Source organism: Apis florea, unplaced genomic scaffold, assembly GCF_048593485.1.
Source record: "Apis florea isolate Af1SG1 unplaced genomic scaffold, ASM4859348v1 contig_2897_pilon, whole genome shotgun sequence".
Classification (NCBI taxonomy): Eukaryota; Metazoa; Arthropoda; class Insecta; order Hymenoptera; family Apidae; genus Apis; species Apis florea.
Genome location: NW_028256665.1, coordinates 4,353,044 through 4,374,633, shown reverse-complemented (window position 1 = coordinate 4,374,633; position 21,590 = coordinate 4,353,044). Strand labels below are relative to the sequence as shown.

The 21,590-nt window shown below is 36.4% G+C and overlaps 5 protein-coding genes across 7 annotated transcripts; all 5 read right to left on the bottom strand.

Moving 5' to 3' along the window:
• Nucleotides 1-257: 257 nt before the first annotated feature.
• On the bottom strand, nucleotides 258-2,238 carry TpnCIIIb (troponin C type IIIb). Of its 2 annotated transcripts, XM_003698153.4 has the most exons (5): nucleotides 2,088-2,238; nucleotides 1,920-1,953; nucleotides 1,621-1,764; nucleotides 1,273-1,527; nucleotides 258-916 (listed from the first exon to the last, which is right to left on the bottom strand). In XM_003698153.4, exons 1-5 carry the CDS (start codon nucleotides 2,088-2,090, stop codon nucleotides 891-893), a joined length of 462 nt encoding a protein of 153 aa, XP_003698201.1. In that variant the 5' UTR covers nucleotides 2,091-2,238; the 3' UTR covers nucleotides 258-890. The 2 variants fall into 2 exon arrangements, with proteins under 2 accessions (XP_003698201.1, XP_086763615.1); XM_086907489.1 differs by lacking the exon at nucleotides 258-916 and having other exon boundaries at nucleotides 1,196-1,527.
• Nucleotides 2,239-3,717: 1,479 nt separating this feature from the next.
• LOC105736765 (uncharacterized) lies at nucleotides 3,718-6,919 on the bottom strand. The gene is made up of 3 exons (XM_012493041.3): nucleotides 6,729-6,919; nucleotides 6,198-6,522; nucleotides 3,718-5,758 (listed from the first exon to the last, which is right to left on the bottom strand). Exons 1-3 carry the CDS (start codon nucleotides 6,788-6,790, stop codon nucleotides 4,007-4,009), a joined length of 2,139 nt encoding a protein of 712 aa, XP_012348495.3. The 5' UTR covers nucleotides 6,791-6,919; the 3' UTR covers nucleotides 3,718-4,006.
• Nucleotides 6,920-6,977: 58 nt separating this feature from the next.
• Nucleotides 6,978-8,013, bottom strand: Obp12 (odorant binding protein 12). Its single transcript, XM_012493044.3, has 5 exons — nucleotides 7,878-8,013; nucleotides 7,723-7,804; nucleotides 7,421-7,536; nucleotides 7,213-7,342; nucleotides 6,978-7,146 (listed from the first exon to the last, which is right to left on the bottom strand). The coding sequence occupies exons 1-5, from the start codon at nucleotides 7,920-7,922 to the stop codon at nucleotides 7,064-7,066; spliced, it is 456 nt and encodes a 151-aa protein (XP_012348498.2). The 5' UTR covers nucleotides 7,923-8,013; the 3' UTR covers nucleotides 6,978-7,063.
• A 27-nt stretch (nucleotides 8,014-8,040) lies between these two features.
• LOC100872506 (organic cation transporter protein) lies at nucleotides 8,041-12,167 on the bottom strand. Its single transcript, XM_012493042.3, has 8 exons — nucleotides 11,736-12,167; nucleotides 11,404-11,587; nucleotides 11,002-11,241; nucleotides 10,433-10,691; nucleotides 10,068-10,236; nucleotides 9,581-9,900; nucleotides 9,151-9,434; nucleotides 8,041-8,833 (listed from the first exon to the last, which is right to left on the bottom strand). The coding sequence occupies exons 1-8, from the start codon at nucleotides 11,777-11,779 to the stop codon at nucleotides 8,573-8,575; spliced, it is 1,761 nt and encodes a 586-aa protein (XP_012348496.2). The 5' UTR covers nucleotides 11,780-12,167; the 3' UTR covers nucleotides 8,041-8,572.
• A 1,267-nt stretch (nucleotides 12,168-13,434) lies between these two features.
• Nucleotides 13,435-17,901, bottom strand: GC (gamma-glutamyl carboxylase). Of its 2 annotated transcripts, XM_031919675.2 has the most exons (10): nucleotides 17,811-17,901; nucleotides 17,183-17,430; nucleotides 16,779-17,100; nucleotides 16,514-16,690; nucleotides 16,063-16,226; nucleotides 15,561-15,937; nucleotides 15,264-15,464; nucleotides 14,725-14,963; nucleotides 14,142-14,456; nucleotides 13,435-13,924 (listed from the first exon to the last, which is right to left on the bottom strand). In XM_031919675.2, the coding sequence occupies exons 2-10, from the start codon at nucleotides 17,403-17,405 to the stop codon at nucleotides 13,765-13,767; spliced, it is 2,178 nt and encodes a 725-aa protein (XP_031775535.2). In that variant the 5' UTR covers nucleotides 17,406-17,430; nucleotides 17,811-17,901; the 3' UTR covers nucleotides 13,435-13,764. The 2 variants fall into 2 exon arrangements, with proteins under 2 accessions (XP_031775535.2, XP_086763614.1); XM_086907488.1 differs by lacking the exon at nucleotides 17,811-17,901 and having other exon boundaries at nucleotides 17,183-17,542.
• Between the last annotated feature and the right edge of the window lie 3,689 nt (nucleotides 17,902-21,590).

The window sequence follows — 21,590 nt, the reverse complement described above, 5'->3', positions numbered from 1 at the left end:
ATATCTTGTGTATAATTTTAATTGTACTTGACGTTGCAAAATAAAATATTGCATATTTTGTATAATTTTCGTAATATTCGTGGCAACGGATGATTTAATTAAAAGGGATGATCGAAGGATAATTTATTTTTTTTTTATTACGTTCTCTCTTTATTGGTAAAAAAAAATAATAATAATAATTGGATAATCGTCATTGCATGTCATGAATGAAATAACATGGGAATATAATATGAAGAAGGGAAAATAAATTACACGAATTTGCTATTTGCTATTTTTTTGTACTTTCATTCTTTTTATAATTTTTTTTTTTTTCAAGTTACTTTATATTTAAACTTATACAATTTTATCGTTATAATAACGTTCATTATGATAGACGGTCGTTTCAAAAGAAGAACAAAATATGAAGTTTCCAATCTTTCACGAAATTTAATCACATCTTCACGATTCGCATCACGATCCTCTTCACGAAAATGAGAATCGTTTCGTTCGATGGGGAAAAAAAAGAAAAAAAAAAAAAAAAAAAAAGGAAAACGGTCGATTTACGGTTTAATACAAACTTGTTTCTACACGAACCATGAAAGCCTTCCTCGTTGAGGATGGATGTTTGGGGCTCCCGTTTAATTCCGGCACATAGATAGAAATACATTTCAGCCGATTGTGAGTCCAAAAATCGACCGCGCATAAATATTTTCTCTGATTGCATTAATAAAAGCGCACCATCCCAAGAAACGTCACCTACGAACCTTTAACTTCATACTTTGCCAACATTATCTCGATAAATCGCGCGTTTTCCACGTGTGTAGTAAAGGCAGACGGTATCTTGCATTTATATATGCGCCTCTCGTGGCGACCGACCACGAGGGACGACCGCCTCGTGCCAACGTGATAATTTAGCCTGTCATGACCTCCATGAATTCTGAAATCGTGAAACGATCTTTGGTTGATTCTTCGAAAATTACATTCGTAATTTCGAGATAACACGATCCCTCTTGATGATGGATTGATCTACCGGACGAATAATGTGATGTAGCAATAATTGTAACGTTGTACGATTCGACATTTTCTTATTTTCACTTTCTTCGAATCAACTCATCTCTGTGAGTTTCATTAATATAACGAACATGTACAAATATATATATATATGTAGTCGTTCACTTAATAGTAGAGATGATTAAAAAAAAATATAAAAACGCACATTCTCAAGTTTCTCTCATTTTTCCTTCTGCCAGATCACATCATTCGTCTGCATAAATCTTAAAGGATCACGCGTACCCTCAAAGTCGACGGTGCCTGAACCATCGGCGTCCACCTCATCGATGATCATGTCCAACTCCTCGGGGGACAGCGCATCATCTAATTCGTGAAGAATGTCTCTAAACACATCGGTGGTGATGTAACCGTTCCCCTCTTTGTCGTACAGGCGGAACGCCTCGCGCAATTCTTGCTGCATTGCCTCTGTGTCGGTGTCCTCTTCCATGAATCGGGAGGCTAAGCCACAAAATTCTTCGAAATTCATTTCTCCGGATCCTGAGGGGCGAAATGAAAGGAAATATCGTCGAAAGTTGATCGTTTTTTCCTGTAAAATTGTTACAGAAACAAGATTGTTTTATGCGTACATACCGAATGGATCGTATTCACCGATGACCGAGTTGAGTTGCACGGTTGGAATTTTCATCCCCATCATGCTCAAAATGGTGCCAACTGTGTCGGTGGTGATTGTTCCCTTCTTGTCAGGATCGAACGCATCGAAACCCATTTTCAACTCTGCAAAGTTGAGAATTTGAAAAAAAAAAAAAAAAAAAAAAGAAGAAGAAGGAATTTTGTCGTAAACTTTTAACGAAATCTTTTGAAAGATTTAAAATTTATTCAACAATTTCTTTTTCTTTTTTCTTTTTTTTTTTCGAAAAATCGATACTCACGTGCGATTTGATCTTTGCTGAGTTGAATTTCATCCTAAAAATGTAAAATCGTATACGTATTTATTAACAAGATTTGTTAATTGTAACGATTAGCAATCGACGATTATTATAATCGGATATTCTTTAAATTTAATGTCAAAATCCAATAGTATTTTCTTTTATAATTACCATTTTGACGATATTGTATTAAGAAATTAATCACAGAATCACAAAAGTTATCACAGAAGTAAATTGATTTTAACAGTTCCCGTCTGAACAATCGCTTCTTACTGTACCGATGGAATTGTCACACTGAGCCTTAGTAAATTAATTAGTAGAGCTGCACAGACGCAATCACGCATTCTTATTAGCGTCGATAAACAGTCACCAATCATCTGTCGAGCTAAAGATACTATAAAAAGATTCTTAATTGGGACCCTTTGATATGGTTCACGCTTTGCGAAACGTATAGTGTTTTGGCTGAACGAAATCGATGACGAACTACGTCGATGTTTAAATCGATTCTTCCCTCGCGTATAATTTACATCAAGAATAATACAATAAAACGAAATTTCCTTCGAGAAATTAATTCGATGAATATTTTACTTACCTTAATTCTTGAATAATAATTTAACACATTCTCCCATATCGAAATCTCCTTAATAAAATTTAAAAAAAAGAAACTTTCTTCTAAGTTTCTAAATACCTGAGACTAGATAGAGAGAACATTGTTTCGCAATTGTTTCTACGAATTTTTTGAAAACTGCGAATTCAACGAATCGAATTGAACGTGGCGAAAAATATTTTCTTTATCGCTGATATAAATCGAAAAGAATATTATACTCAACCCCTCTATTCGATCCAAATGTTTCACGAACAACGATCCATCATCCTTTTTCCTTTTAACAAAATTTAACAAAGCTGAAGGGAATTGAGACTAAACGCATCAAGACAATCGGAAGATAAATTTCACCGTGATTCATCCCAACTTTGCGGGGAAAATGGGGGCGCATCGTTACATCATTTGGCAATGTCAAGCTCACGCGAATCCGGAACTGCGATTGGCAGCGGGCGTAGAAAGCCGATGATGACGCGGTGTTGCGTATAGGCAGCGGTCATTTGCCACGGCACACGGTGGGCGAACACGCAAACGGTTATACCGATTGCGACCGAGTTGATCCAATACAGCGGTTTGATATTGGCATTGCGTCCTTTTAGAGGATTGCAGTGGATTGCCAGCCGCGCGAGCGTGTAAAAAAGCTCGCCTGGCACCACAAGAGGAGACCGAATCATCTTGACCGACCTCGTTCGGCCAATCAGATCGGGAGCCTTCGACGAACCGACTGAGTTACGAACTACTGACCTAATCGTCAAAAATAAAACGACAGGCACCGCGGCCAATCATAATAATCGGCCATTGTTCCGTTGGGGAATTTTGCAATTTTGCGTATATAAAACGGAACAATCGGGGACGTAATCCAACGACAGCCGATCGATTCCAATTTTTTTTATTTTCGTCGATCGAGAGTATAACCTCTTTCATTCGTGATTATACAGGGGATCGTTGAAATATTGACATTGACACGCGTATCTTTGGGCCGTCCGCCAGATTTAACGAAAGTCGATCCGACGAGGCGAGAACGGAGAGAACTCGCCTCTCGTTTAGCGTCTCTCAACTGATGATCGGTCGTTTTTCTCGATCGCGTCAACGAATGTGCATCGTCGGATATATCGTTGCGATTATTTACGTCTTTATATGGAAAATTATATGTATTTAGAGAAAAAGAAACGAATTTCTGTTTGTGCTCCATCATTAAATTCCAATCACTTTTTTATTTCCTATTTGCGATTTATTACCGTGAAACTGTATTATACTTTCGTTAGAAAATTCCTGAACAATGCTATTGTAATGCATCTTCTCTAAGAATGATAACAGCAAAGATTCCGACAAAAATCTGAAACGTTGCACGTTGAGAAACGCTGAAACCACGACACTGGCCGCGTTGCGAAACGCGTGTAGAAGTTAAACGACTTCGAGAGATCATCGCTTAATCCTTGTAAAACAGGTCGCGGTCCAATAATAAGTATCGAATATCGCGAAAATTAAATTAGATCGTGAATACTTCGTAGCCACGCTCGTATTTGGAATCGGTTCGGGAGGCCGATTTAATCACGCGAGAAGGATGATGAGGCGGAACCGGAGGGGCGATCGACTTCCGTCTCTCCGCCAGCCCCCACAAAGCCAATTGAGACTCGTTCGTCTCCACCGGCGACACGTAACTGTTTCTATCGCTCTGCGAGCTCGTTCTAGATCTCCATGTTCGTCCAACACGGGGCGGCAATGGTGTAACGTATCCATCCTCGTTCGTCCTGCTCGCGTACTCCAACCGCCTCTCGCGCTTCTCGTTCGCGTCGACACCTTTGGGAAGCACAATGGCGTCCACGTTCCTGCGTTTCACCAGCATCACGCGTTTACTTCCTCGAAGCAACGTGGGGTGTCGCCTTATCAACAGAAACGAGAGGAAACCGCCCACGAGGAAGAGCAGAAGCAACGAAGCGATCGATAATGGGAGGACGAGCGTTTTGTCGGCGTTCGTCAACCAGCTCCTCGACTCGTAAGCGGCACTCGTAGTCACGGCCAAACAATTCAACGGGGATATAAATTTCCCGTTATCGTCGAGCAAACAGATCGTGTACGCCGTCTGCGGATCGATATCCTGCACGAGATAAGACCGTCTCGTATTTTTCGCGCATCTCACGGAGCTGTACACGTTGTTATTGTCGAACCAGAGCAGAGTGACACCCTCGGCCAGATTGGGTAGGTTCACCATTACGCTGCGGTCTAGGATCTCGGAGACGTAGAAATTGGGAAATCGAGGGTAGAATTGAGCGTCTGTCGAGCGCAACTTGCGCGAGTTGTAAGTTTGTAGGACGTACGTGTCGGTAACGTTACAATTCACACGGATGAATTTGTTGGTGGTGGTGGTGGTGGATATTTGAAGTAGGGTCGAAGTGTTAGATCCTGGTAAGGTGTTTAGTATCGTGGAAGTAATGGGCGACTCGTTGCAAGAGAAACTCGCTACCGCGAACGATTTTCCAGCGTTCGTCGACGGCGTGTTGCAAGTTGGATTGTCTATCATGCTCGAATGATCCTTCATGAAATCTTGCATCCATTTTAAGTTGCAATCACAATGCCAAGGATTATTTTGCACGTACATGTGGAAACTTTTGGTGGAGCTGATCGTCGAATCGATCAGTCCCTCTGGCAATGACGTTATCTTGTTTCTGTTCAACGTCAAAAGCAATATGGACGAAGACATAGGTTTCAAGACGTTCCGGGACACTGTCTCGATGTTGGAGTCGTGCAAGTAGAGCGATTCGATTCTTGGCACCCCTGAGAACAATTCCTCGTCGATCCTGGATATAATGTTTTTGTATAAAGATAGCAATTTTAAGTTGAACAACTTGTCCGCGCCCGTTATGTTCTTAAGCACTTCTCGATCGTCGATGGCTTGGCACAGTTCCAGGTTGGTCAAAGAACCCGCCACCTCCTCGAGCAGATTAATTTCGGCCGACTTGATTATGTTCTCTTGTATGCTCAGTTGTTGCAACGCGTCGAGGTGACGAAACATCGCCTTGCGCAACGACACGATCTTGTTGTTGACGATGATTATCTTGCTCGTTTTTTCGTAAATCGACGAGGCGAACGCGTCGTCCTCTATTTCTTTGAGGGAGCATCGGTTCAACGTTAACTCTTCGATCGACAAGTTGATGGTCAGCCAATTCTTTCGAAGCGTGTTGTCCGGGAATTCGCAATCTTCGATCGACAACTTCACCGATTTCGCATTCTTGCAGTTTGCCTAAGCGAAATTTTAATAACGTTACAATGCAATGCTTGGGAAATTAATTTTCAATTATGAAAAGAAAGAAATCGTTAATCACGAATCGTCGATTGTAAGTAAATTGATTGGCAATTGTCAATTCGTGAACAGAATTGAAGTTATAAATATTGTGCATATCATAATTCGTTATTAATAATGGTAAATATTTTTTTATCACACTGCGATCCGAGAGAAACCTGATTGAAACAAGTTGCGATTTTATAGCGGTATTCGACGAGTTTATTTTTTTAATGATGCAATACACGCCATTCCTTGCATTTCCTTTTCGTCGAACGCTGCGTAATTGTGCGTTACAGCTACAAAATCACAACAACAAAATCCTTTATCCAACTCGTCACGCGCGTAAATGGTCGGGAAAATAGAAACAGAAATTTTCATTATTGATCTCTCTTAATACCTTAAAGTCATTCTCGATATACGTTGACACCACTGTTTCGATATTGTCCTCTTTCGAGATGGACGTGCAAATTATCGTGTCGCATGATTTAATCTGGCAATACAACTTCGTAACCTTTCTTTCCCCAAACATCTTTCCGTCCAAAGATTGAAATTGAAATTCCGTCGATTTTCCAACATAGGTATAATTTTCTATTCTTTTGGGAAAGGCATTGGTATCCGTAATCTTGTAGTTTAACATATTGAAAAATGTGTAGCACGACCAGAATAAAAGTACAGCGATTCCAAACGTCGAACCAAGAACTAGAAGTCTTCGCCAAACAAAACTGCACGCTCATTAACGTGCGAAATGATTATTTTTGTATCCGATCAAATTGAAGACTGAATGCAAAAATATTCTTTTCTTCGAGTCGAGTTAAATAATCGAAAATCACATTTTTAAATTTTAATTTTAATATATATTTCGTATTCAGCCTCCAATTAAAAATTAAAATTTGCGCAACAGATAAAAATGAATTTTTTCGTTCGATACCTTACTAATTCCCGAGATTTCGAAACCTCGATCCACGAGTTTCTTAATTTTTTACAGAACATTTACGCGCGTTGTCGATACTGCACGAGGGAACAACAATTGCAACTATCCGACTAATGCAATCCAATTGTTCTAGAACGTGTGTGTCAATCTGTATCTATCCGTATATTTCCGATTGATTAATTTTATCGCATTAGCCGTACCTATTTGAACGCTATTAGGGAGAAAGGTGGCGATAAAAGGTGGGAATAATGAAATATTTTTTTTTTTTAATCGTCTACAATTTTTGCGATTGCGGTAATGGACAAGTGGAAATAGATAAAATATAGATTGATTCAGGGATAATTACGCATGGCTTTCAACATGCACAGTTTGAAGCTAAGAGCGACGTCACACGCCTTGTCGTTCACGCCTAAAACTGAAACATCGATAATTACATTTCTGTAATTTTAATATCGATCGATAATGAATGCAATTTACTTACATTTTATGTAAATCTCGTCCTCGCACGTTAACGCGATTCTATGGAAAAATGTTTTAAGATTTTCGTCATCGTGATATTTCTTTTCAATAATTCCTGCTATGTTATACGTGCTCAAATCAGAGCCACTCATCTGAAGTAAAAATAAAGAAGAAAGAACGTGTTAATTTATTGGGTGCACGTGGATTCGCATCGTGGATATTTGTCTTACCACGCCAGATTGTTGCCAAATGCAAGCTAAGAAACAGCCATAGCTCTTGAAATTTTCCTCTTCGTTTATCAATTTTATTCTTGCCTCCGACGAGTCACGAAGTTTCATTAATTCATCTGCAATTTATGAGGATTTATTCATTTTTTTTTTTTCTAAAGAAAGCTATAAAATAATTTTTGCGAATATTGTAAATATAACGAAATCGCAAGTTATGAATTTTATAAATTTTAAAATTTATGAAGAAGCTCGTTTTATTATAATAATCTCAACTTATAATTTCGTTACGAGATATTTATACTTACGAAATGTCATGTTTGATCGATCCATGCACTCTCCAATATCTTGAGAAATATCGATGCTTCTTGCACGTAAATTTCGAAGCCCCTGAATAGTACAATGTTATGCTATTACGCAAATGTATAATTTATAAATTAAATAATTTATAATCTATTCTTACAAGACATAGAATAAACCAGATATAAACGAACGATGAGTTCTTCATGCTCCGAATTTGTATTACGCTTCCTTTCAACGCGAGACTATCTTGCAATATGTTACACGCGAGATATTATTCGTTATATTGTTTGTTTCGTATGGAATTGAACAATAAAACCAAAAGATTGATATCAAGAGAGAAAATTATGTATAATATATATATATACGATACGTACGATAATTACAATAGTTAACTTATTATATAACACTTAACAAACGAGAGAATTATTCACTGTGAACGATCAGTATGTGTATGAGTAACATTGTACAAATATGATGCACGCGAAATGAAATATCATTTCGAAAAAGGAAATGAAAGAATCTTCGCATCGCTGTATTATTATAAATCAGTACAAATTTATTTATTTCCATTTCAAGATTAAAGCAACGCAACACTTGGGTAAAAATATTTGGCAGATTCAAAATCGAACACCTTTGTAAATGAGTGAAACTACAATTGTATAGCTTGTATAAGATATTAGCTTGTATATAAACAATATGAAACGTAGATACACGTATCGATCAAAAGAAACTATCAAATTTTCGATCAACTTTATCATCAGTTCGTAATGAATAAAATTATTGAATTCTGTGCACGATTGATGATTTCAAACTTTTGATCGACAGTGTATATCCAGATTATCCAGATTATCAGTTTCATCGACACTTGCAGCAATTGTGGAAAGACACGTTTTCTCTTCCCTCGGTCACTTCCTCGTCTACTGTGTTGGCTAAAGGCCTGCCACGCGTTTCCGGCAATATCGAGCATAACAAACCAGCTATTAGCGCTAAACCACCACAAAGTGTAGTGGGCCCCCACCATATCAGGGCCCCTAATAAATCAGCAACGTAAGGCGCAGCCACGCTTCCAATATGGGACATTGCGGAATTGATGCCCACCGCAGAATTCCTGCATACCTGTTCTCGAAAATAATTCAAACATGGTAAAAGATTAATTAGAATTCTCTGTACTACTATCTGAAAGTTTGTCGAAGAAATTGTAAGGTTTTGATTAAGTACCATGGAAATGAATATAAAATAAATAAAATTCTACGATACACAAAGTTATTGAAGAAATTGTGTGATCACGGATTAAATAAAAATAAATAAATAAATTATGCGAAAAGATGAGTTCAAGTACTGTTTGAAGAAGATACAAGGTAAGAAGTTAAAAGAGATAGGAAATATGAAATGGATAAAAGTTCTATAATATGAAAGAATGGAGGTGCATTTACCGTGGGAAAAAGTTCTGAGCTGTACAAAATAACTATGCCATAAGCGGCTGATGCGCTAAACCTTCCGATCAAAGATATAAGCATAATCACATCCGTTTCGCTGGTCGGTATAACTAGAATGCACAATAAACATAACGCAGCAATGATGTATAAAATCTCACTTCCGAGACGTCGTCCTATCATCATTAGAATAGGGGTCGGTATCAGGTAAGCTGGTATCTCGGTTAAACCCATTACGAGGACGTAAATGTAACGATTTGTTGAGAAATTGTTCACGTTTAACGCTGAAATGTAACACGTTTTAAAAACAACTTCCCAATAAGGAAAAAAATAGAACGAATACAACAATTACTTAATAAAAAAAATGCAATCAGAATTTTAAAGATAATTTTTATGATTTGAAAGATAGAAAGCCCGATCTCGTGTTTACCTAACGCATAATAAGTCAGAGACGCAGTCATCCAAGTAAAATTTGTGATAAGAATTCTCTTTCGTAATTCACCGTTGCTAATCAACACTTGAAATCCTTTTATGATATTTTTCTGCAATTTATTCTCCATGCTCTTTGATGTCAATTTCGGACTAACCGTTATATCATTCGTATCTCTCAACTCTTGCTTTTCTATGGTTAACGATACCGTGCTCATTGTATCATCAATTCGATTCATTTTAGACGCCTTATCGATCAAGATCTTCGCCTCTTTTCGACGATTGTGCGCTATCAACCATCTTGGAGATTCCGGCATGAACCTGTAAAAAATTATCTTTATATTCGTTATAATAAATTTCTCGAGTTAACTTAATAACTGATTAAATTCTTGGATTTAGGTAACAATTCAATTCAAAGAGAAAAATTATTTCGAGAAACGGCAAGATTATTTTGACGATTTTAGCACATTACATAATTGTGTACTTACCACAGATGTATTAACAAAAGCAGAGCCGGCAAAGATATCGCTAATTGAATGTGTCTCCATTCGTGTAACAAATAAGCTATACCCGGTACAATGACTATACCTGTAGCGTATCCAGTATTGTAAGCGATTCCCATCCACCTTCTATGCTTTTCACTTGCTACCTCTGTAACTGTACAAACAATTGAAAATTATACACGTATTGATCATAGTGAAATATAGTCTCGAATAATTGCATATACGTGGTTGAAGAAATTTTGGTTAAAACGTTTCGTGAAACGGAATAGATTAAGTTTTCGTGTTTTTTTTTTATTAATGCTAAATCGCTACGTATATCACAGCTTCGTTAACACATGTGTGCAACTTACGTGTCGTGAAAGACGAGTACTGTATAGCAGCGTGACTGGCACCGTTAATTAGCCTCGAGATTATAAAAGCCCAGTACCACGGTACAACAGCACCAGCCGGACCCGACGTGATCAACATTATTATACCAACGGCGTAACATATCTTGCGACCATATTTATCCGCCACGATCCCGAAAAAAGCACTGCCCAATAATTTTCCAAGGGACAAAGCCATGTGAGTGCTCGAACGATCAGCTGTTCTCTCGCACACCAAATCCCACTAAAATTATTTATCAATAAAATGTGAGAATCAATCGTGATTCTGATATAATTGAATTAATTTTTTTTTAGAAGAATTCAATTTCAAGGGGACGCAAAAATATATACGATAAAGAAAATCTTACATCTTTTATGAGAGTTTTATATCTCAAATTAATTGTGAATGGTGGAAATGCTGTAGATGTCGTTGCAATATTGAGAATCGAACAGGATAAAGAAAACTTTATGAGGAGAGCAGCTCGAGGAAAATAGGAAAATAGCGGTGTCATCGTTACATGATTTTATTAATACTCAAATTTATTAATACTCACATCTTGAACGAGAGAAGTTCCATCGATATCGTTTGCGAAGCTCCTCGATTGACAAGGAATCGACTCGGGTAGGGTGTGAGAAATTTTGTATTCCAAGGCTTCCTCGTATCCGATATGCGCGAAATACTCGTAGTCGTAATTGTACATCGTGCACGAACCGGACGAAGAGATATTTCTTATTTCTTCATCCGTCCAATTTGCAGCCGTCAAACTTGGTATCGCGCACCAATGTGTGGGAACCTGTAAAGAGAAATAATATTTTTATCTATTTCTAATATAATTAGACATTAGGTATCGATCGAATTGGAACTGAAATATCTCTTATTTCAATTTTAAATAAGTCCAGATCTATGAAAATATCACTTCAAATGTACCATTCATCGATAAACGAGTTAATCTTACTTCTGCAATAAAGATGTAGGACATAGAGTGCATTCCATTGAATATAGTCGGCGTGAGGGTAAAAATAAATATTATCCATAGAAAGTTGGATCCACAACCCAATTTATCGAGCGCCTCCAAAAGAGGATCCGTGGATTTCGTTCTTTCTATATCGTTATCTTGGTCAGTTATCATGTTCCTTTCTCTGAGAATCAAATAGAGATAAACCATTTTCAAATTATTTGGAACGAATAGTAATAAATTTGATTTTGAATCGGTATTGAATATTTATCCAAAAGAAATAGTAAAGTATATTATTAAGTATATCTAAAACTAAGGAAAATAATGCTAACCGATTATTTAATATTCTCTTCAAAATTGATTTCACTTCGATCATCCAACTATTCAATCTTTCATTTTTTTAGTCTCAAGAGAGATCTTTAATGAATCAAGAATCATTCGTGTTTCATTGTATCTATTCCCTCATATATAATTTACAAATTTTCCACAAATTCTTTTTTTATCACCAATATTTTCTCACTTATTGCTACAATCATCGTTCAATTATTTTCATTTAATGAATAAATTTGAAAATAATCAATAGTCAATAGAGATCATGCCACTTTTCCTTAACGTTCATCTATTTCACAATTGATTAATCGTATTCCAATCAACACGATTCCACTACATCGTTCAACGTTTCTTGTGTCGAAGGCCTCTGAACGTGTACGAGCGACTGACGATCGACAGTCGTTTCCTCCACCACGTATCTAGATAAGCATACTGGTCAGGTAAAGTCGTAGTAGAAATTACGCATACCAATTGCAATAATTATACGATAACGATAATCGGTCGATTGATTCAGACTCGTGGTCAGTGTCCTCGATTCTTAAACGAGACATTGTCACAATTCCATCGATTTCAATATTCTCACGATTTTATATCAAAGATTAATCATGGAAATTTTATATAAATATTTATCGTACACTTGTTAATCTTGATTTTTTCTCGACAGGTTTCCACATTTGCGCTTATTAAATTGTAAACTCATGTTTATAACTCATTAAAAAGGGAATAAATTAATATATATTTGTGATTTTACATTCCTATCTGTATAATTACTTATTTGAACGAAATATGTATAAAATATGTAAAAAAGAAAAACAATCATGATGAAGAAATAGTATAAACTTTTACAAAAAATTGTTGTTATCGTAAACAATTTTTTATCTTGGAGATATAATAAAACATACTTTTGAAAGTAGTTGTATAAGCCATTAAGAAATTATTTCTGTAATTATTTCTAAAAAAAAAAAAAAAACAATGTCGTGAAGAAAACAGCTGGCAGCACATTTTCCATCGCGTTTACGATAACAACGTTATTCGAACAAGCTTTGTCGAAAACGAGATAATATGAAACAGTAGGTACGTTACTGAGACGATGAACAGATTCACCGGATGCATTTACTTACAACTTATCAGACGAGAAAGCTTATTACAATGATACGAGCTATCAAATTTATGCGATTAACGTAGGCGTACGCGATTTGCAACAAGCGTTACTACGCCAGAGAAGAAAAGAGGGAATGTTTAATTGTATACATTTCACAGCCACGGTTGGTTAAGCGACTTGCATCGAGAATTATAAAATTCGAGTACCTTGCTCAATCAATTTCAAAAGAGTTATTTCTTTAAACGAAGTCTACACAGAAGAACAAAACATACTTCTCGGCTGCTTCAATTGTAGAAATTATTTATCCCGAAATTAAATTTTCCATCTATCACTATATAAATTATTATACGCCACACATTGAATATTTATTGTATCAATAAATTTCCACGATAATCTGTTAATCAATGATTACTAATCGAAGAAAGATGCGGATTATTTCATTATTTATCTATAAACAATATAATCGATCGTATATATCTACATAATCGCAAGTCCTTGAGATTAATTTCGCGTCACCGTTCTTCAATTATGTTAAGAGAGAAAAGACTCGAACGTATTATGAGATGCGATTCTAAATAGGCTTAGATGAATCGACGTACTTACGATTACAATCGACATTATCTTTTTATTATAAGAATTAATAATAGAGGTACAATATTACAATCGTTATCTTCTCAAACGTTTCTCTCATACTTTAACGCGAGATAACCGATAAAATTATAATAAATTATCTTCGAACGTATTTAATTTGTAACAATTAACCGTATGTGGCTAATCATAATGCTATTCGCTGAGAATCGTTATCACAATTTTACCCTCGACAGGTAAAAAAATAAGTTTTTTCACGCTTCTATATCCTATTTCTAATTCTATAATTGTTCATTCGGAGGAAACGGAAATCGCTTTACTTTCTAATAAAAGAAATTAAATTAATTGCTTATTTGCACCCTTCTAACCATGGGCACATCGTACACTAAATAGAAAAATGCATTCGCAATGTGATGGAACGCTCTTATCCAAGCCTCGATTTTATAATTTATTTCCTTCACGATTGGCAGAGCTTCTTTCGATTCTTCAAACTCTATTGTTCTGTAAAAAAAAAAAAAAGAAAAAAGAAAAAAATTAAGAATTATGTATTTTTTAAATCTATATTGCAATCTATATTATTTCTATTTAGTAATTAGATTGAAATATATTTTAATTTTCCCAAAGCAAGTATATATATTTGAAGAATTTATAATGAAGATATTTTAACGATTAACAAATTGTCTATGTATTTAGAAAAATTTGTAAAATTGCGAAGTACCCATTAGTTTCTGATTGCTGTTTGTTCCGATTGGTACAGGTGTACATATAGCAAGCTGGATAAGCGCTAACAGTTTTCACTTTGTGAAATTGTCCCGTTTCTATCGGAATCGATGATCCTTTCGCCACCGTGATTTCCCGTTCCTGTTTTTCGTCGCTGTACGTTACTTCACCTTCGAGTACCGTTAGTGTGACGTTGGTGAAGTTTTTGGTGATGTAGTTATCCAAATGCATGCCTGGAAAATCGGCAACGAAGAGGACGTCGGTGTCGTTGGACAAAGTGTAAATTTGTTGCTGCATTTCTTCCAGCTTGTATCTGAATAGAATGGAAGAATAAAATTTTACATTAATATAATTGAAAATTAAATACATGGATCGAATAATTAATTTCTCAAGAGAATATTTTTTATATTATAATTTTAATTTTAATAAAATTTTCTCATCATTTTAAAGAGAACGAAGAGAAGAGTTATATATCGCGAAAAATGACGATGGAGATTTATTACAGTCTATTAACTGCCATTTTATATGCAATACTCGATGAAATAATCGTGAAGCGATAAATAAATTACGTTCATTCGTACCTGTAGGAATTATACTGGGAAAGAAGTGGCATTAAAAACGAGATGGGCTTAAAAGGATGCCAATCTACCGTTAACATGTCAACATTTGGATTAAACATTCTCTGTTGGAATCTTCCATTTAACGAGCACCACACGTCGATATAGATACTCAAATTCGATGACAATCTCGACCATTTTGGCCTTTTATCGCGTTGGAAATTATTCTCGAAAAACTGGTTCTCTTGCTTGATCAAATTCTCCTGCAAATATTAAATTATTCTCCGTTACACACAGATAATACGAAACTTCTTAGTACGGTCTTTTTAAATTCTAAAGATTTCATTTGTAAAAAGAAAAATCTGTTTCTTCAAAATATTGCTTAATTCTACGATACGAATTTTAACAACGATAACGATTATTTACTTTCGAATTTTTAAATTACTTGCAAGTTATTTTCAAAAATCTAAAAATTCCATTGGATAAAAATAAAAAAGAATCTCTGATTTCTTAACCATTACTTAATTCAATGGCACGTGTTTATTGATAAAGATAACACTTACTTTCAAACAAGAGGCGTATTGTACGAGCATGTCCCCGTGTTTCTCCCACCTATTACTCTGTACCCAAGCAGTAGGATCCAAATAACGATCCTCGTTACTCGTGTTGTCGTGAACTTTAACCACGACGAGTACAGTGTCCCAAACGTGGACCATCATATCCCAAGAGTATCCGTACATTCCTGGTACCCAATTGTTGTAACCCTATAGATATAATAGCGAGAAAAAAGAAAGAGGAACGAACGGATTAAAAAATAAAAGAACGAAAGGATAAGATAAACGAACTTATTGTTAGTGTACCTTCGTGATAAAATGAGAGTATGGTAAGAAAAACTGCAAGAATACATGGAATAGTAACAGAGAAACTACGAACTTTTGCTTTCTCGTCACTTCAGCCGATTTTCCATTCATTCTCTTCGTGTGTTCACAAGTGATTGTAGAGTTTATCCAATTTGTACCTTCTCGATTTCCGTTATCGTTCGATGACCCATTTCCACTTAGATTATCCTGCGACTCTTTCGGCAGATCTATCGTGGCTTTATTACAGGTCTTTGTATCCTCAATTTTCGCAGAAAATGAAAAGTAAGATTTACGTTTGAGGAAAGTTCCAAGCCTTCGGGGCCAGTTTGGTTTGCAAAACAGAGGCATCGTCGCAAGGCACACGTACGGAAACATTCCTGGGGGATAAACACTGAAATTAATAATATTCGTAATATTCGTAGGATTTTTGCTTTTTCAATCAACAACAAAATGATTGTACGTCATACGAGAGAGTACGTGACAATCGTGTGGGTATGCTTACCGATGCTAAATAACCTAGAATTCATTAAGTGGAAAGCAGTGCAAAATACCATTGCAGGGATACGAGTTTTATCGAACAGCATCCAAAATCCAACGGTAAGGTCAAAGATAAATCCAAACCAGTGAACTATGAAAAAATCAGTTTGCTCGGTGGTCAAGAATAATCTGAAATGGTGCAATAATTTATCGACTATAAAAGTTCAATATTTCTGATAAGGTACAATTGGAGACTAAATATAAGGAAAAAAAAAAAAAAAAAAAAAAGAACCGTAAATGACAAAAATGTATCGTACACTATTAAAATATTCTTGTATCGTTAATACTCTATAATTGGCGAATTAAAAAATCATTTTTATAAAACGTTCCAATTTTGGCACACGTGTAGACACTTCACAAATTCAATTCGATCTCTCTATTTTTCTTAAGGTTAAAGATTCTTTAATTGAACTTACTTAAACGGGCTGAAGACCCAATGCCTCGACAAATTTGTCATGGCATATCCTGATAACCATTCTACACCGGACTTCTTCAATCCGGCTAAAAAATACAGCGCGAAAAATTGGAACTTCAAAATGAAGTAGTTCCATAACGGTACAGTATTGTCGCTTCTTTTCGTGGCATCCCATGCGCTGCAAAATTACAAAATATTCGATGTATACACGTATAATATTTATTTACATTTTATAATATTACTTTGATTATTAATTTCACACTCACAAGTATTTGTCAGCCCCTGTGCCCCAGAATAGGATCACAACGATGCCATAGAGGTACGTATGGTTGTTCCAATAGCTCTTGTCCAGCAGGAAGATGTACCAATAAGGAATCAGGAAACAGGCGCAGGCTAGTTTGAACCTGGAGCCGAGCATGATTCCAAAAGCGCCTATCCACATGATCGTATAAATTAATATCATCCACGGAAGCGATAACGGTTTCATTCCGTGGATCAAGGGGAAATGACACTCCATAGGATCTCCCCATTTTATATCGATGTCTCCTAATCCTCGTTCCTCCACTACGTCCAACACCATGCACAGCCCTGTGACGAGCGGATGCACGATCGTTTTATCTCTTTGCCAATAAATAAATTTCGTTTGTTCTTCGATGGAAAATTCAATTACCAAAGAATGCTCGAACGACTCCTAAGCTAGCTGGATCAGTCGGTCGATACAAAAGCGCAACGAAGCTTTCGAAAGACGAGAGCTCGTTCAATTTAAATCCGCACAGCTTTTCGAATCTATTCTCGATTAATATCGGGGATCTTCGTCCATCTCCTTTATCGCATTCCTCGCTTTCTGATGGACAAGCTCGGGAATTTGCCAGCTGTCTACTTTTCCTCCACATAACTGGCGAACCATCCAATTAGAATCTAAAAAAAAAAAAAAGAAAAACAACACAGATTATCCTACTTGAACAAGAGATAGATAACTTGAAGCATCGAGAGTGTATCATTTCTCTTGTCACCGCTCAACTCGGTCGTGATCGGCTGAAAAAGAATACAAGAATAAAAAAGCGATCGATAAATTCTTTGGAACTCTTCCCAACATCGATCGAAACGCAACGAGTGTTATCGAGAGACGTTCGAAATTTTACATTGAACTTTTGAATTCGAGGCGAAAGAAAGGCCGGTCCGAGAAAAGAGTGGAGAGAACGAGAGAGTGGAAAAGCTCGTTCGAAGTGGTGGATCGTAAATCGAAGAAGAAAACGAAACGGGCGATGTCCGATCTAAATTGTCCGGATTCGACTTACCACGAGTTTAACGTCGTGTGTTCGAGCGAGAGTATGAAACCGGTCCGATGCCGATGTATCGAAGGTTGCTGGACTTCTGCGAGTCGCGGTTGCAGGACTAGTCCGCAGAAGAAGAAATTCCGGAGGCTGAGAGAGAGCAGGAGCACCGTCGCCAGGCAACGTGCTCGATTATTGACCCGCGCCCGCGCAATAATAATATATTATCGTGTATTCTTGTACGCTCATCGATGCACGTTTATCGGTCGATATTCAAAAAAATATATCATCGTGCACAATTGGAGGCGAGGAAAATTTTGGAAATAGAAAATTAAGATAAATTTTGCACGAGCAAATATTATTATTATTTGGATATGAGATTTCTGTTTCCTTTTTCTATTTCTTAACTCACTGAAGAATAGATTGTTAATAATAATTTTAAAATGATATTGGCTGGTGTTAAAATATATTTGAAAAGCTATGCATTGCCGGAAGAAATAAAAATATTTCTTATTATTTATCTATTTTTTAAACGTTTAAGGATATTAAGGAATTTTACATTTTCGATTTGGATATAAAATCGATGACTTAAACTCGTGGAAAATTTTTTTTTACAACAAACATTTTATTATAATTGAAGCGTTAACCGGTTGCGCGATTCTGTTTAAAAATAAATTATCGACGTCTGCTTATCTCCGCCATTGCCTGTATAATTATATAACAATGTCTGGGAAATTTATAAATATTTTTGATTTATGACCGATTATAGAAACAACCGCGCAATATTATACTTTCTACTTTTAACTTAATTCATTTTTTATTATCATTGCGATAAATATAAAGTATGCAATACCTTGATTAACCTCATATTCTTTGCACGATACAACCTTTTAAAATTATCGTAACTCGTGAATAATAATCTATCCTTAGTCATCGATACAAAAAGGGTGCGAGGAAATTAAATTCTTCGCAGACGGGTCATTACACGAAGGATCCTTGCTTTTCATCAAAAAGGTCCTGTGGGATGCAGGATAAATCTCCAAAATCATTAATTCTCATCACTTCCGCTACGATGCATCGTTTAACCCTTTCCTTTCATCAAATCGACGAACGCAACTTCCATTTCATCAATTTTCCCTCTTACTAATAGACGTCCTCGTTTGAAAATTATTTAATTCTCACAATTGTTTCGCGAGATATTAACAAATCTTTGCTTCTTCCTTTTTTCGTTATCCGATGAACCGTTCGTTTTTTCCCAAATTTGGATAATCAAAACGTTGTAGTACTCTGTATTCGAGATATTATCCTTGGAAATTGAATGATTGATTTTTCGAAAATAGTTTCGAATAAAATACAGTAGACGTAGTTAAGACTGCTAAGAGGAGGAATGATATAACGGTATAATTCGTATTAGAGAACAACGATTACGCAGTTTTTGAATGGCCGACCAAGTCTTTTCGATCTCGCAGCTGGGGTGTTTCTAATGAATGGACGTATATAACTTGGCGTTCGAAATCCCCAACGGCCGTTTTAAAGCCGTAAAACAAAGGGCTGATTTATTTCAGCACGCCCCTCAATCTGTCTCCGTGGACCACTTTTGATTAGTGCTGCCTCTTCAAGGTTCAAGCCTCTCTAAAACTGCCATCTCGTAATGGACCTCGTTTCTTGAATAACCGCGATACTTTTTTTTGAAATCAGACCTGGTTACATTTTTACACAGTTATTATATTATTATACTTGTCGTATAAAAATCTCGAATAAATACAGGAATTCGATAATTTCGATATTATTTTAAAAAAAAATTAACTACGATTCCTTCCTCCGTAATGATAAATTTCATTTCAAAGAATCGATCCGTCCGTTAAATCGATTTCACTGTATCAAAATCTTTGGAAAGATGGGCAACCTGAGGAGAATCGAAGGAGGGGGAAAATTTGATATCAACGGAGAACAATGCGGAACCGCGATTAATAGGGCCTGTAATCGGACGCCTGACACGCGTCCCAGCCCGATATATGCAAATTCGATCGGACACGGTTTTAGAAATTCGCCGCGGCCCTCCTCGTCCGCCAACAATGCGTGACTCCATCGACAATAGGAAATAATAAACCGTGATAAATAGCCGGGCAAATACGCACGACAATCGCGGATCTCCTTTCGTCGTCCCTCGTTCCAATTTCCCTCTCTCCTTTTTCTCATTTCCAGGTGGACTGATTCATATTCCCGAGCAAACACGTTAGGCAAATATCCGCGCGGGGGTTGATGGGGTTCTTATGCGTGCCCGTGAGCAAATAACGGCGTTAATTTCCTCGCTCACGTGTCCCACCGCGTTTCGTTTCCCGATCGAGATGATTGTATTTTTTCGAATGATGCTTTTTTCTTCCTTCGTGAAGTACATTTTATATGTCATCTATATTGTCGAGCATTTTATCCAACCCTCTCTAGCCATTTGGAAATCACGTATATTCTATTTCATTTTAATCTATCTCCTCTTGATCTTGATCTTCGAAGAATCGAATTATATTTATATCATTTGATATAAATGTTATATATAACGGATACAATTGTTGAGAGATGAGATTTTGATTCTTAACGCGTTGAGAGATTCGAGATCGTGTAAGATTTGAGAAGAAAAAAAATAGTTTTTTTTTTTCTTGAATGTAGATTTTTATCGAAGTGTAAAAGGGTGTAATTGCAGAGTTGGAAAAATTGTAGGCTTCATATGTTTCGTTATAGTATATGTTATTCAAAGAAATTTGATCAAACGTGTAACTCCAGCTGTATCATACGGATGAATGTTCGTGTGAAAAAAAGATGAATCAAAGGATGTTGTAGACAGCTCTTTATGCATAAGAAAGAACAATGGGATGGACGTAGCACGTGTCTGATGTAATCCATACTCGACTCATATCGTAAATGTTTCTCTATGTAAAATAATTAAGGAAACAAAATATATTTAGAGATAGAGTTAAAAGTTCGAATTGAAATTCGAGAAAATCGTAAAATGAAATGAATCGTTTCCCCGTGAAAAAATTCCATCAGTAACGATCTTTTCTCGCGGCAAGTCTGAACAGCACAGGGGGAGTGGAGGGGACGAATGAAGTGGGCAAAAAGAAAAAAAAAATCCGGCATAAAATTAACAGTATACAGCTTGCAGAATGTAGTTTGTTACTCGCCGACAATATTTCACGATGGTCTCTCCTGCGAACAGAGAGAGAGAGGGTTCGGTTCTCGAGGGGGGTGTCCAACAATGGAACCCTTTACCCAGCCCCTAGCGCCCAGCCAACATCCATACATCATCATTCATACTGAAAAAAAACCTGGGGGCACCTATGGCGGCGTACACTGGAGGGGCCTTCGAAATTTCAAAGTACCGAGTACGCATCAAGTACTTTCCAATGCTGCGATGGATTTTTCGTTCTCCTTGTTCGGGAAACTTGAGTTGCACCTTTAATAGTGACAAGTTTCGTACTTATCCTCCTACTTATGATCTAATTTTATAATAATACGTATATTAATTTATAAATACCACCGCAAGAAGAATGCATTTGGAAAAGAAATATATAAAAAAGAATTATGTTAAGATGGGAATAAATAAAATATTCTTTCTGGAATATTTCTAGGAAATATTCTTTTAAATCCTAGAAATATATATGTATAAAATTTATATTTTTCGATTGAACAACAAATTGTAATTCAAAAGATGTAAAATAAAAAAAGAAAGAAAAAAAGGGGAGAAGTGAAACCAACAAAAGTCTCCACAAACAAAAGCATGAAGTTTTTACGATCATTTGATTTCCAAAA

What these genes read in the sequence shown, in the direction of transcription:
- LOC105736765 (XM_012493041.3), bottom strand. Translation starts at nt 6,790, where the DNA reads ATGTTCTGTAAAAAATTAAGAAACTCGTGGATCGAGGTTTCGAAATCT. An exon ending in AAATCTCGGGAATTAGTAAG is followed by an intron (nt 6,523 to 6,728) that starts GTATCGAACGAA and finishes ATGAGCGTGCAG; the next exon opens with TTTTGTTTGGCGAAGACTTC. An exon ending in ATATCGAGAATGACTTTAAG is followed by an intron (nt 5,759 to 6,197) that starts GTATTAAGAGAG and finishes AATTTCGCTTAG; the next exon opens with GCAAACTGCAAGAATGCGAA.
- GC (XM_031919675.2), bottom strand. Translation starts at nt 17,405, where the DNA reads ATGTGGAGGAAAAGTAGACAGCTGGCAAATTCCCGAGCTTGTCCATCA. An exon ending in AGTCGTTCGAGCATTCTTTG is followed by an intron (nt 17,101 to 17,182) that starts GTAATTGAATTT and finishes CGCTCGTCACAG; the next exon opens with GGCTGTGCATGGTGTTGGAC. An exon ending in TCCCAGTATAATTCCTACAG is followed by an intron (nt 14,457 to 14,724) that starts GTACGAATGAAC and finishes CATTCTATTCAG; the next exon opens with ATACAAGCTGGAAGAAATGC.
- Obp12 (XM_012493044.3), bottom strand. Translation starts at nt 7,922, where the DNA reads ATGAAGAACTCATCGTTCGTTTATATCTGGTTTATTCTATGTCTT. An exon ending in TCTGGTTTATTCTATGTCTT is followed by an intron (nt 7,805 to 7,877) that starts GTAAGAATAGAT and finishes TGTACTATTCAG; the next exon opens with GGGCTTCGAAATTTACGTGC. An exon ending in GGACGAGATTTACATAAAAT is followed by an intron (nt 7,147 to 7,212) that starts GTAAGTAAATTG and finishes TCGATGTTTCAG; the next exon opens with TTTTAGGCGTGAACGACAAG.
- LOC100872506 (XM_012493042.3), bottom strand. Translation starts at nt 11,779, where the DNA reads ATGATCGAAGTGAAATCAATTTTGAAGAGAATATTAAATAATCG. An exon ending in CCTACATCTTTATTGCAGAA is followed by an intron (nt 11,242 to 11,403) that starts GTAAGATTAACT and finishes TTCTCTTTACAG; the next exon opens with GTTCCCACACATTGGTGCGC. An exon ending in GTACTCGTCTTTCACGACAC is followed by an intron (nt 10,237 to 10,432) that starts GTAAGTTGCACA and finishes TTGTTTGTACAG; the next exon opens with TTACAGAGGTAGCAAGTGAA.
- TpnCIIIb (XM_086907489.1), bottom strand. An exon ending in CAGCAAAGATCAAATCGCAC is followed by an intron (nt 1,765 to 1,919) that starts GTGAGTATCGAT and finishes TCAACTTTGCAG; the next exon opens with AGTTGAAAATGGGTTTCGAT. An exon ending in CGGTGAATACGATCCATTCG is followed by an intron (nt 1,528 to 1,620) that starts GTATGTACGCAT and finishes TTCGCCCCTCAG; the next exon opens with GATCCGGAGAAATGAATTTC.